The sequence below is a fragment of the Phaseolus vulgaris genome, chromosome 11 (genome assembly GCF_000499845.2).
Source record: "Phaseolus vulgaris cultivar G19833 chromosome 11, P. vulgaris v2.0, whole genome shotgun sequence".
Classification (NCBI taxonomy): domain Eukaryota; kingdom Viridiplantae; phylum Streptophyta; class Magnoliopsida; order Fabales; family Fabaceae; genus Phaseolus; species Phaseolus vulgaris.
The window spans coordinates 29,090,063-29,104,039 of NC_023749.2; the positions used below are offsets into that span (position 1 = coordinate 29,090,063).

Below are 13,977 nucleotides of genomic sequence, written 5' to 3' on the forward strand. Positions count from 1 at the left end.
TTCCCGACTTCCTTCCCTTCTGTCAGCTAGGTGTTCCGTTCAACACGCCTATATTATCGCTTGTTGCCACGTCATCACTTCCGACTACCTGCACAAGCCCCCCAGTCTTAAGCGAAGACTTGTCCAGCGAAAAGACTAAGAGCTCACATCACTGTCGATCTACGTGGCGCTGGCACGGAATTCCAAACGTTCGTACCCTCTGCTTTTCTGAAGCTCCACCAAACCCCTTTTTCCAATTGCTCGACACGTGGCTTCGTCAACGGTCATCTTTAACTATCGTTTGCGCTTCCGAAAACGTTCGAAAACCCCTAAAACCCTTCGCACTTCCTACTGTTCCATTATCTTTCTGCATTCTCAAAAGTTCTAAGTATTTTCTCTGCATCCCACGACGCTCCTCGACTCTCTCAATCTCCAACTTTCTTCAACGCTCATCCGATCATCAAAAGGTACCCCTTTTACTTCTTCTTTTGATATTTGCTGCATTTTAACCGATTCGCATCATCCATTATCTGTCTGGTGCATACGTTGTGGGCTGTTTTCTTCTTTTCTCCCCTCTCGTAACTTAGGGCTTCATCTTCCATCACGTTCATCCCAGCAAACTCTTGTTTGTTCGTTCCTCCTTCTTCGTCCTCCATCGAGTCATTTTCTGCAATCTTTGTTCATCCCTTTCCTTTTTCCTTTGCATTTCCTGCGATGGCTCGCACGAAAACCACCGTGAACCCTCCTCCTCCATCGCGAAACCCTCCACCCCAAGCGCATAACCTACCACGAGCATCTGGTGCTCCTTCTACCCTGGCTGAGAGGCCTGCAACTTCTCACACCAACCCCGCTCAGGCAACTCCACCAGTCGCCGGAGGAGCCTCCATTCCTACACAAGACTATAAGAAGCTTTACCCGTGGGCCACCTCAGCTTTGTTGAAAGAAACTTCTTCAATAAACACGGAGTTGGGCGTGCACCGACTAAGGAAAGGGGACCAATCCGAGCTCACATTCCATAAGGAGCACGACAGCAAAATGGCCGTGCTGCCCTGCTTCCCGGGTGAGCCGATCTGCGCGGACGATAAAGTGAACAACGGCGAGCTGTTCTGCTTCATCTACGCGACGTTCTTCAAGAAGGTGAAGCTCAGACTTCCCTTCACTCGCTTCGAGAGAGAGCTGTTAACCGAGCTCGATATCGCCCCCGCCCAGCTTCATCCCAACAGCTAGGCGTTCGTAAGGGCGTTCCAAATTATGTGCGCACACTTGGGACTACCAGCTTCAGTTGACGTTTTCCTCTTCCTGTTCGAAGCTAAGAATCCAGGAGACCGCCTTTGGATTAGCCTGAATGGGATTGCTGGGAGGTCAATCCTCTCAATCTTCCAGCAATCTTACAAAGATTAGTAAGGGAAATTTGTGAAGGTGTGCACCAACGACTAAGATCCCTCCCTGCTCGACAGCTTCCCCTTGTATTGGGTACACAAGGGGAACAAAGACGCCAAAGAAAGCTTTAGGAGGCCCAGAAGTCCCGACACCATGGGTGAGCTAGACAAAGATCTCTGCCTTTTCTGGAAGAGTGTAGCAGCCGCCAACATCACCTTCCCCACCTCCTCAATAATCTCCTTCGAGTTCCTCGAGGACCAACTTGAAGCTCATATAGGTTAGCCTTTACCTCGACACCTAGGTTTTCGTTTTGTGTTGGGACTGACTTCGCATTTCTATCATCTATCATTGGGCGTCCTGTTTTTTGCGTACTGGTCTTGATTTTTAATTCATGTGCTGCTTGCTTACGTTATTCGTGCATATACTCGTATATTTTGCCTTTGCTTTTGTGCTTACTCATCTATTTTTTACCCTGTGCAGACCTCATGTTGGGCAAAGGCAAACTAGCTGAATTGAGGGCGATCGCCCGAACTCACAAGTTGGCGACGGGTTCCCAAACCGTGCCCAACTTGGTGGTGGAGATCACCGCTGCTCAGGGCAGATCTCCTCCCCAAGGTCCAACTCCTTCGGAGACACTGCCCGCGCCCCAACGAAAAAAGCTTGTCTTGAGGAAGCCAAAGAGGAAAACTCCTCAAGTGGTACAAGAGGATGAAGATGACGAGGCGACTGAGGACGGCCTCGTCACCAAAAGAACAAGGGTGGCACCCTCTTCACCACCCGCTCTCCCAACACCAACACCGCCCTCTCCTCCAGCTCCAACACCGCCAGTCCAAGCAACACCCTTGGCGGTCGCGCTCCCTGTGGTTGAAGGCAGCGAGCCTAATTTCATAGAGAACCCTCCAAGCGCTTCCACACCGTTCGTATCTGCTGGAGAGGGTCCTCCTTCAACCACCTCTATTGCTGGGGCTGCACCAGGTGGAGATGAAGGTGCCCACAACTCGCCAATACTCATAACCAAATCTCCCACTTCACCACCACGCCAAGAAGCCCCCCTTGCTCTACAAACTCAAGAGGGTGGTGGTGAAAGTCAGCACCAGGCTCCTCCAGCACCTCCACCAGCAACAACTGCAAGCCTTCCACCCTCCATCGAAGAGGTCTGGGGCCCTTCACAGCTAAACTGAAGATGATGGCAGAGGATCTCCCCTCAATCATAACGAAGGCTGTGAAGAACTCGAACAAGAGGCTTCAGGACGAGAACTCAGCGCTCCAGGAGGAGAACCGCCTGATAAGGATTGAGGCAGAAAAACTGTCTTGCAACCTGATGATGGCAGAAATCGACCACTCAAGGCTGGAGGATGCCATGAGCGCTGAGCTAAGGGGCGCACGCAAGGAGGCCTCCGATCTGCGCCAGAAATTGCACCTCCTAGCTCAAGAGAAAATTGAGCTGGAGAGTAAGCTGGTACCTTACAGGCTCAAGGTGGCCAACTTGGAGGCATCAATAAAAGCAGATGCGGCCAAGGTGGAGAACCTTGAAAAAAGGTCAGCTGATCGGGAGGTCCTCCTCGGGAAGGTCGAGAAGGAGAGGGACGACGCCATGGCTGAGCTCGCCAAAGCTCAAGAGGAAGACAAGAAAACTGTTGCAGAGCTGGCCCATGCGCGGGACGAAGGCAAAAAGGTTGCTGAAGACCTTGCTCAAGCTCGCGGGGAAACTGAAGAGCTGAAGAAACGAGCTGACGAGCTGAAGCAACAAACCGAAGAGCTCGAGCAAAGCTCCGCCCAAGTCCTTGCCGCCGGGTTCGACGCCGCCCTGGAGCAAGTCGCTTACCAATACCCCGAGCTTGATCTGACCATGGTGTCCATCTGTAACGAAGTGGTGGATGGGAAGATCGTGCCTTCTGAAGATTAATTGTCTCCCTCCATCACTTTGCTCTTTGAAAGCTTGGTGCTTATTTCTGTTTGTACGAGCTTTACTTGTACTTTTTCTCCTTATGTATTTGAACTGACACTGCTTTTATATAACTTCTTCTGCTTTCGTACTCGCGCTTTGAACTTGAGCAAACCATTAATCTCATAACAATTTATCGAACTGTTAACTCGAAGTAAAACTTGAGCAACTCATTAACCTTCAAGCGATGACATTTAACGTAACTTGCAAACTTAAAGCAATTAGTTACTTACTAGGCAGCAGGTTTTAACTTAAACAGGTATCACAATACAGTTTACCTGATCTGCCCGGCAAGGTTAGCCTTTACTCTTGTCATCGCCTGGAATTCTTCTGATCGCCATAGGGTTCTGGCTATGTAAGCTTTCTTTGCCTTCATAACTTGTCTATTGTTCCCTCATCTGGGGGGAAGAGGCGCCTTTCGGATCCTTCTCTACCTCCCTGAGTTTCAGAACAATAAGCCGGATAGCGAGGTGTTCTCTTTGAACCTACCTTAGCTATCCTTTAAACTTCTTTCACCCTTCACGCCATATCTGAACTCGTTCAAGACGAGAAGGATTTTATCTGCCTTCACACCGCCTACAAGCGTGGAAGTCTTCTCTGGTCTTACTAAGTCAATATTGATGTTTCACTTAAAGGGGGAAAGGCGTTTTCCTTCCTTTCCCGCCGTTTAAGGTCACGAACACCCCTGACTTTTCAGTTCATCTTGCCTGAACTCACTCTGAGGTGAGAAGGACTTTTCCTCGCCTGAACTCGCTCGACGGCGAGAAGGACTTTATCTGGTGCCTCAACTTGCCCAGGGTGTACATCTCCTCCCCCTTGGATGCACTGAGGACTTTTTCTCTTTCTCGCCTGCACTCGCTCGAGGGCGAGGAGGTCTTTTACCTTTCTTGCCTCCAAACGTTCGAGAACACTGAGGTCTTTAGTCGCCGCTGGTGCCTCCGATCGCCGAAAGACGATGAGGACTTTAAAACTTTAACTGATGCCGCCAGTCGCCGAAAGACGATGGTGATTTTAAAACTTTAACTGATGCTGCCAATCGCCGAAAAGCGATGGGGACTTTAAAACTTTAACTGAGAAAGCATGCAGCATAACTGTAAATTTGCCTTGAATCACGTACGAGTGATAAAGTCTTTTTTCTAAAACTTTCGAAATAACCAGCATGCAATCTTAGAAACTTTAAACTTTGAAAACTCTTCTTTATTGGGTGGCCTCATTAAAAACCCTCCTTAGGGGAAAAAGAGTGCCCCCTTCAAACTGTTTTAACAGAAAGCTTGCAAATCTCTTCATGTTCGTTTTTACTTACAAAGCTTTAACTGTAATATAACTTGAGGTGTGTGGCGTTCCAAGTGCGAGGAATCGCCCCTCCTTCCAATGTTTCTAAGTGGTAGGCGCCGTTCCCGAGCGCCTCGGTTATTCTGAACGGTCCTGTCCACTTAGGCGATAACTTGTTTTCCATCTCGTACTGGTGGGCCTTCCTCATCACCAGGTCGCCCTCTCTAAACTGCCTTGGCATCACCTTCGAGTTATACCTTCGTTCAATCCTCCTTTTCACTGCCTCGGCTTTTACTCTCGCCTCCTCCCTGACCTCATCCAGCAAATCCAGATTCAACCTTCTTTCTTCATTTGAGTTTTCCGCTACAAAGTTCTGGAATCTCAGCGAGCTCTCCTGGATTTCCACTGGAATCATTGCATCACATCCATAGACCAAGCTAAACGGGGTCTCGTGGGTGCCTGACTGCTCGGTGGTGTGGTACGCCCAAACTATGCGGGGTACCTCCTCAGCCCACGATCCCTTGGCTTTCTCTAGCCTTCTCTTCAAGCCTCTTAGCAACACCCGATTGGCGGACTCTACTTGGCCATTTGTCTGAGGGTGCTCGACGGATGCAAACACTTGCTGGATTCCCACCTCCTCGCATAGCTTCTTCAGTAGGTGACTTGCAAACTGAGTCCCATTGTCTGACACCAGGCGCTTAGGCACACCAAACCAGCACACGATGTTCTTCCATACAAAGCTCTCAATCTTGTGTGCAGTGATCTGGGCTACTTGCTCTGCTTCGATCCACTTGGTGAAGTATTCAATCGCCACCACCAAGTACTTCATCTACCTGATCGCCAATGGGAAAGGTCCCAGAATGTCAATTCCCCACGTATGAAACGGCCAAGGGCTGTAAATCGACTTTAACTCTTCTGGAGGCGCTTTGTGCCAATCGGCGTGCTGCTGACATTGCTTGCAACACTGTGCATACTTCTTGCAGTCCTCCCTCATTGTTGGCCAGTAATAGCCTGCACGGAGAGTTCTTGCAGCCAGAGCTCGACCCCCGACATGGCTTCCACATATCCCTTCGTGGAGCTCAGCCATAATTCTTGTACATTTTTCTCCGTGCACACATTCCAGGAGTGGGTGTGTGAACCCAAATCTGTACAACTCGCCATCAATCATGGTGAACTTGCTGGAGTTCTTCTTTATCTTTCTAGCCTCCGTCGGACCCAGCGGGAGAAGGCCATCCGCCAGGCAGCGCTTGTACTGGGTTATCCATGTGTCTGGCTCATGCGTGGCACAGACCTGCGTCATGTTCACCCTCTCCCTCCGACATGCTCTTATTCTCGGCGACCTCAAAGTCTCCTGAGTCAAGGACCTGTGACTCCTCGCCGCTTTCTCAGTCGACTTGCTTATCTGAAGAACCAGGTGATCTGCCACAAATGCTCTAGGCGTCTTCAGAGTTTCTTGGATCACTGTCCTCTGCCTACCCCCCTTGCCCGAACTGGCGAGCTTGGCTAGCAAGTCTGCTCGGGCATTCTGCTCTCTGGGCACATGCACTACTTCGAACGAGACAAAGGAACACTTCAACTCCTGCACATACTCCAAGTAAGCCGCCATTTGTGGATCTTTGGCCTGGAACTCGCCTGTTACTTGTCCCGTGACTAATAACGAGTCACTCTTAGCTATCAGCACCCTAGCCCCCATCTCCTTGGCCAGCAAGATTCCGGCGATCAACGCTTCGTATTCTGCTTGATTGTTGCTGGCCTTGAAGGCAAACCTCAGGGATTGTTCTATCAGCACGCCATTGGGTCCTTCTATAATGACTTCTGCACCGCTACCCTGCTGGTTTGACGATCCGTCCACCGAGAGCACCCAACGAAAATCATCCCCTTCAACTCGTGCTGCTTCCGACGAGAGCTCGACCACAAAATCGGTGAAAATCTGCCCCTTGATCGGACCTCGGGGCTCATACTTGATGTCGAACTCCGATAGCTCCACCGCCCACTTCACCATTCTCCCGGCTACGTCAGGCTTCTTCAGGACTTTCTGGATGGGCAAGTCGGTCATCACCAACACTGTGAAACTGTGAAAATAGTGGCGCAACCTCCTCGCCGAAAATACTACAGCCAGTGCAGCTTTCTCCAAAGCCTGATACCTCACCTCCGGGCCTTGCAACACCTTGCTGACGAAATAAATAGGCTTCTGAGCCTGGTCTTGATCTTGGGCGAGCACCGCACTCACCGCCCTCTCAGTCACAGCAAAATACAACCTGAGAGGGGTTCCTACTAAGGGTTTACACAAAATCGGCGGGCTCGCCAAGTACTCTTTAAGCTTCACGAAGGCTTCTTCACACTCCTTCGACCAGACAAACTTGTTGTTTCGCCTCAAACATTGGAAATACGGATGGCCTTTCTCTCCGCTAGCTGATACAAAACGAGATAGGGCAGCCATCCGACCTATAAGTTGTTGCACCTCCTTCACGGTAACCGGGCTCCTCATCGCCAATATGGCAGCACACTTATAAGGATTTGCCTCTATTCCTCTTTCAGTCAAGAGGAATCCCAAGAACTTCCCTGCCTCCACGCCAAAAATGCACTTCTCGGGGTTCAGCTTTAATCTGAACTTGGCGATTGTGGTGAACAACTCCTCCAGATCCGCAACGTGCTTGCTCTTTTCTGGCGAGGTCACGACCATATCATCTACGTACGCTTGCACATTCCTTCCCAGCATTGGTGCAAGTACCTTATCCATCAATCTTTGGTACGTGGCCCCCGCATTCTTCAGCCCAAAGGGCATCACCTTGTAACAGTAGCACGACCTCTCAGTCATGAGGGCAGTTTTCTCTTCATCCATGGGATGCATCTTTATCTGATTATACCCCGAGAAGGCGTCCAGAAAGCTCAGCAACTTGCACCCTGCTGCACTGTCGACCAGGGCATCTATGCTTGGCAAAGGGTACGAATCCTTTGGGCAAGCCTTGTTCAGGTCAATGAAGTCGACGCACATGCGCCACTTCCCATTGCTTTTCTTCACCAGTACGACATTGGCCAACCACTCAGGGTACTGGACTTCCTGATATGGCCTGCGGCGAGGAGCTTCTGCGTTTCATCCCTGATCGCCTGCCTCCTCTCCTCGTTAAATTTCCTTCTTCTCTGCCGCACTGGTCTGACTTGTGTGTCCATTGCCAAATGGTGACACAAGAAATCGGGGTCAATTCCCGGCATGTCTGAAGCAGACCATGCAAAAGCATCCATATGCCGTTCTATCACCTTGGCGATCTGGTCTTGTAGCTCAGCCTCCAAAGATCTTCCCAGCTTGAAGACCTTTCCCCCGATCTCCCTCTCGAGCCACTCCTCGACGGGTTTGGATCTGGCTTCCCTGGCGATCACCGCCCTGGTGATTCCCAATTCCCTCGCTTCCTCTGGGCGGTTCCTCGCTTCTTCTTCCCGTCCGGCGCTCTCCCCCTCGACCTCAGCATCCACCATGGTGACGTCGCCTCCGGCGGCCACCTCCATCGCCGCATCAACAACTCGCCATTCTGTTGGCTTGGGCTTCACACCAGGAGGCGGCGTCGTGGTGATGTAACTTACTGACCTCTTATTCTTGAGGCTATTCTCATAGCATTTCTTCGCTTCCTTCTGGTCAGATTTAATGGTGATCACCACCCCCTCCATTGATGGTAACTTGACCTTCATGTGCCTAGTTGAGGGCACAACGCCTATTCTGTTGAGGGTTGGTCTCCCCAACAGAATGTTATATGCTGAGGGGGCGTTCACAACGAGGTACTTGATTTTCTCCGTCCTCGAGGCCACCTCATTTGTGAACGTCGTTCTTAGCTCGATGTACCCCTTGACCTCCACTTGATCGCCGGCGAAACCATACAAACACCCTCCATAGGGTCTTAGCTGGTCAAGGGGTAGTTGCAACTGTGTGAAAGTCGGCCAGAACATTACATCCGCCGAGCTTCCTTGGTCCACCAGTACCCGGTGGACTTTCCTTCCTGCTGTGACGAGCGAGATAACTATGGGTTCGTTGTCGTGAGGCACAACGTCCCTGAGATCTTCTTTTGTGAACGTGATGTTCACATCTGGCGAGTGGTCCTCGAACATGTCCACCGTCATCACAGACCTTGCATATTTCTTCCTCTGTGATGCAGTGCATCCACCACCCGAGAAACCTCCAGCGATGGTGTGGATCTCGCCATGAGTGGGCATCTCATGCTGCTGAGCCTCACCACCCGCCGGTTGGGAGCTCAACGCGCCCCCCGTCCTCCTGTCCAGCAGGTAATCATTCAAGAAACCGCTCTTGACCAGGTCGTCGAGCTGGTATCCCAGGGCCAAACACGAATCAACGGTGTGACCAAAACTCTGGTGGAACTTGCACCAGGCGTCTGGTTTTGGTCCTAACACCTTGTCGCCCACTTTCTCAGGTGCCTTAAGCCTGGCTGCTATGTTGGGAATGGCGATCAGATCTGCCAACCCCATGACAAACTTGTGCTTTGGTGGGCGATTGTACTCCCTGGGGCGTCCTGGGCCCCTTCCCTTATTCCTCCTGGGATCATAAAGATGGCGAGTCCTCTGATCCTTCTTGGCCGCCATTGTCTCCAGCACCCTCTGCGGCTGGATTCTAGTCTGGGCACGTGGCCTAGCAGGGGCCACGCTCCCTCTCTTCTCGGCGACCTCACTTTCGTCGGCGATGTGGGCCACCGCAAGTCGCCTAACCTCAGCAAACGTGGCGGGGTGAGCCCTAATCAGCGCCTCACAAAAAGGTCCCGGCAGCACGCCCTTTTTGAAGGCGTATACCAGCATCTCCTCGTCTTTAGCAGGCGAGCGGACCATCTATGCTCCAAAGCGATTCAAGTAGTCCCTGAGGGACTCTCCCTGGTACTGCCTTATGTCGAACAGGTCATAAGACACCCTAGGTGGCGCCTTGTTCACAATGTACTGCTCGACGAAAAGCTTCGAAAATTGCTGGAAATTGGTATTGTGACCTGTAGGCAAGCTCACAAACCACTCCAGCGCTGTTTCCTGGAGCGTGCTCACAAACATCTTGCAATATACAGCATCCGAGCCTCCTGACAGCATCATCTGCGTATGGAACGTGGTGAGATGTGCCTCAGGGTCCTCCACGCCGGTGAAAGAAGCTTTCACAGGTACTACGCTCGCAGGGATAGGCGTGTCTGTGATCGCCTAAGCAAACGCCATAGGGAAAACACGAGGTGGCGACGACGGCGCAACCTCTTCAGCGACTGGGCGTCCTCTCTGCTCCTGAAGAGCTTGACGCAACTCCTCAGTCACTTTGCTGAGCTCTTCATTCCTGGCCTGAGAGGCGACCAGGTCCTCATGCATCTTCGCTTGCTCTATGCGCGAGGCTTCCACATTCGCCTGCAGCGCACGCATGATCTCCATCATCTGCGCCATGGTCATGGCGCCTTCTGTAGCAACTGGCACAACGGGACTTGAACGGTTGCTTCTCATCTTTCTCATGAAAACTCGGCAAACCAAACTTCAACGAACAAAACCTTTTCCAGCAAACGATCGATCCAGCAATCAATCGGTCAGAAATTCTCAAACTCCCAAGAACTTCCAAAAACGCAACTGCAACAACACGCCGATAGATTCGGACGTCGAAACCTTCACCGAAACTTGCAATCGCACCACGAACCTACCACTTCTCCAGCAAAACTCTCAATTCATCGAACAGAAACGCGAACGAACGGTGAAACTTCGAACCAACCGATTGGAAGCCGCGCAAACAGCAAGAAACTTCAGGAAAACCGATCGAAAGCTCGAACGAACGGTGGAAAACTTCAAACGGCCGATTAAAACCCAAACAAACGGCGGAAAACTTGAATTTATCGAACAAAGCTCAAACAAACGGTGGAAAACTTGAAAACACCGAACAAAAGCTTGAATGAACGTTGGAGAATGGTTGCACCAGCACACAACCACACAGAAACTACAGAAACTTCAAGAACTCACGCTGTGGATGGGGACAGGTTTTACACGGCCCCACGGTGGGCGCCTGATGATCCTGCCAGTTGACCAGAACGTAAGAGCCTCGCCTCGTCAAAGGTATTCTTCCTCTGGATCGGCTTTACACCACGCTAGCTTCCGTCCTTCACACCTCGATTCACCTCAAGAACCTGCAAAAGACAGAGTGGCGTCGCTGCGGCCGATCGCGCTCCGACGCTCAAGTCAGTGACGGAACCACCAAAACTCTAAGAGAGAAAACTAAGAACTCAAGGAACCGTGCAAAAACTCTCTCAGTCACTCGAGTATTCTCCAAGCGTAAAGAAGTGTTCTAAACGCGCGTACCTCAAAAGTTCGTTAGAATCTCTTATATACCTGTGCACTTGCTCTCTCCTGACGGTTACACATCTGAACACGTGGCTCGCATCCAGCTGTACACATGTCACCATCTGGAGCGTCCTCTGCTTGAGCGTCACTTCTTACTCTTCAGGCTGTTCGACTAAGTTACCCATGCAAGGAGTAACTCGATGTATAGCTGCCTTGGAGCGCGATCTCTTCTGTGCGGCGAGTACGGGGTGTCACCATGCACACCTTCTTTGTGGTCTCGCCGGCCGCCATCATAATCTGCTTCACTTGCTTCACCGTGCATGTCCTGGTAAGCTGTTCCCTGGCCTCAACCTCTGGCTAGCTAGGGAATGATCATCTGATAACCTCATCCTTCGCACTTGTGCCCTTTGAAAGCTTTGAACAAGCTTTCCTGATCTTTCGACGATGTCCTCCTCTTGGCGATCTCTGATCACTTGATCGCCTGGGTTCGCATCTGGCGACTACGACACAAACCTGGTGACCGCCGGTTTAGATATGCTAGAGATCGGAGCACGCCAACTTAACGATTGGCGACTACACGAGCTTCCCGATTTCCTTCCCTTCTGTCAGCTAGGTGTTCCGTTCAACACGCCTATATTATCGCTTGTTGCCACGTCATCACTTCCGACTACCTGGGTGGTACACTTGTAGTGATATAAGCCCTAAGCATATATTAGGAATATTTTGAAAAAAATCTAAATTTGTATAGATCTGGTAGAACCTATTTTGTAATAGTTAGCTATATTTATGGGTGTTAAAAAATAGTTATTTTTTTAGACTATTTAGTTTAAATGAAAATAAATTTTATTTCATTATCATCCATATTATTAGTACTATTTTTTTACTATCAATATTATTTGTATCATGTGTAAATGTTTAATTTTTATTTTTTTATTATAATATAAGATTTTTTCAAAAAAAAAAAAAAATCTCAAACCTCCCATAATGGGTTACATAATCTACTATGGAAGTGTATTTTAATAAATTAAATTTGTTACAGGTAACGTTTAAATTCATTAATTCATTGCTAATTCATTGCTGATAGAAAAATGTATGGAGGATTTAGTAAGTGAATTTAGAGGTATGCTAATTACTAAAGGTTAGGCGTGTTGATAATATACCCAATTATATAGGCATTGAGATATCTCATAATGATTGCGAGAAAATTAAGGCCAATTGTCTAGGAATGCTAATTGTAGGCTATTATTGCATTAGAAGTTTCAAGGTAAGAATATTGAAGGGCTTAAAAAAACTCACATTTTATGTAACAAGCTATGTAACAAGCTTGGTTGCATTGAATAATTTAATTACAACTTTAAAAAAGTGTGCTATATTATTTTTATCTTTGATTTTTTTAAAAATTAAATTTCTTTAATTTCATTTGTTTGGTAATTGTTGCGAGTTGGAGAGGGAAAGAATGAATTAATCACTTAATAATTATTTATTATTTTTAACATCATGGAATGACAAATAATTGTTATTATTTGAACTATCAGTATAACTGAGATGTCAAATTTTATAATTATGTCTAACATGAAAACTTTTATTTTAAAAAAAATTTACTTATTAAAACAAGAGAAAAACATGAAATATGAAGAAATAGAAAAAAAATAAAAAAAAGTAAATAAGAAATATTATTTTTAAAAAGTTACTAAAGTATATATACCAATACATGTTTTTTGTTAGTGAAAATATTTAGTGGAATGATAATAACCGAGTCTAACTAAACAAAATTCATGTAAACTAAATAGAAAATATAAAATTTATAATTTGGTATTGATTTTGCTTTACTGCTAAATTCATTTGTAATATCAATGAGTTGAATAAAAAATTTAAATCATAAAAAACAAAACCAGGGTAGGTTAGATAGGGTACTATACCTTTTTTTTTTTTGTGTGTGTATTCAATAAAGCAAACTTTTGACCACGTTTTCTCTTTGTTTCGTCTGTTTGCTTATTTTAAAAGACACGTATATACATTAATTAGTAAAAGATTAAGATTTGCGTTCTGAAATAATCATCATTGGTTTGACTGGTATATTATAATCGATCAGTAGTACTGTATATGGAATCATTTCATACAAGAAATTTCCAGAAAAGCTACTTCATCCAAATAGAATACTCCATTAACTTCAACATTAACAAGAAAAGTTGACGATTCTACTTAACTAATAGAGAAGAACACGATAAGGTAATAGTTTAGTAAAGATTTCTTTTGATAAATTTTAAATTTATATCAACTTTAAGTTTAATTTCATTTCACAAAATTATTAATTTGTATACTCTATTTATAGATGTGGAATTTTATCTATCTCTTCATCTAATAATCTCCAATTCCTTCTATTAAATATTGGTAACTTGTGAAACATATAACATGCACTACAAGAAAATAATAAAATAAAACCCAATTTTTAGAAACCAAAATAATTAGTTGTAATAGTAATTAGATTAGAGACCATTTTAAAAACTAAAAAAAAAAATAGTTTCTAAACTAGTTTCTATTATTGTTAAATGGTTTCTAAATTGGTATCTAATTAGCAACCAAAGTTTTAACTACCAATTATTTAGATTCTAAATTTGGTAGCAAAACCTTGATTTCTAATTAGATATCAATTTAGAAACCATTTAACAATAACAGAAACTAATTTAGAAACAAAAATTTTATTTAGTCACTAAAAGGTCTCTAATTAGTCACTATAGCAACTAATTATTTTTTGTCTATAAAATTGGTTTCTATTTCATAATTTTGTTGTAGTGATAACTTTTATTAAAAGAAATATATAAATAATTTTTTGAATTTTAGGGAGGGAAAAAAAGCTGTATTTAATATTGTGAATTGATGTCTTATTTGAAATGATAGTCTTTAATTTTTTTTTTGTATATTTTATTTCTCTAAAACATTCATCTTCAATACCCTTGAATTCTTCTTAAGCTTACATGTGAAAAGGCATAGAAGACGAAGTCTATTTGCTGCGACCATGCATCTGTAATGTGACACACCACTTTGGTTAGTGCATCCAATTAAATATAATATGCATACATAAGCTATCATTATTAGTTTGGACAACTACACGT

General features: G+C 46.3%; 1 protein-coding gene across 1 annotated transcript; it reads left to right on the forward strand.

The window, feature by feature from the left end:
• The first annotated feature begins 693 nt into the window (after positions 1-693).
• Positions 694-2,540, forward strand: LOC137838760 (leucine-rich repeat extensin-like protein 5). The gene is made up of 2 exons (XM_068647986.1): positions 694-1,039; positions 1,840-2,540. The coding sequence occupies exons 1-2, from the start codon at positions 694-696 to the stop codon at positions 2,538-2,540; spliced, it is 1,047 nt and encodes a 348-aa protein (XP_068504087.1).
• Positions 2,541-13,977: the final 11,437 nt, after the last annotated feature.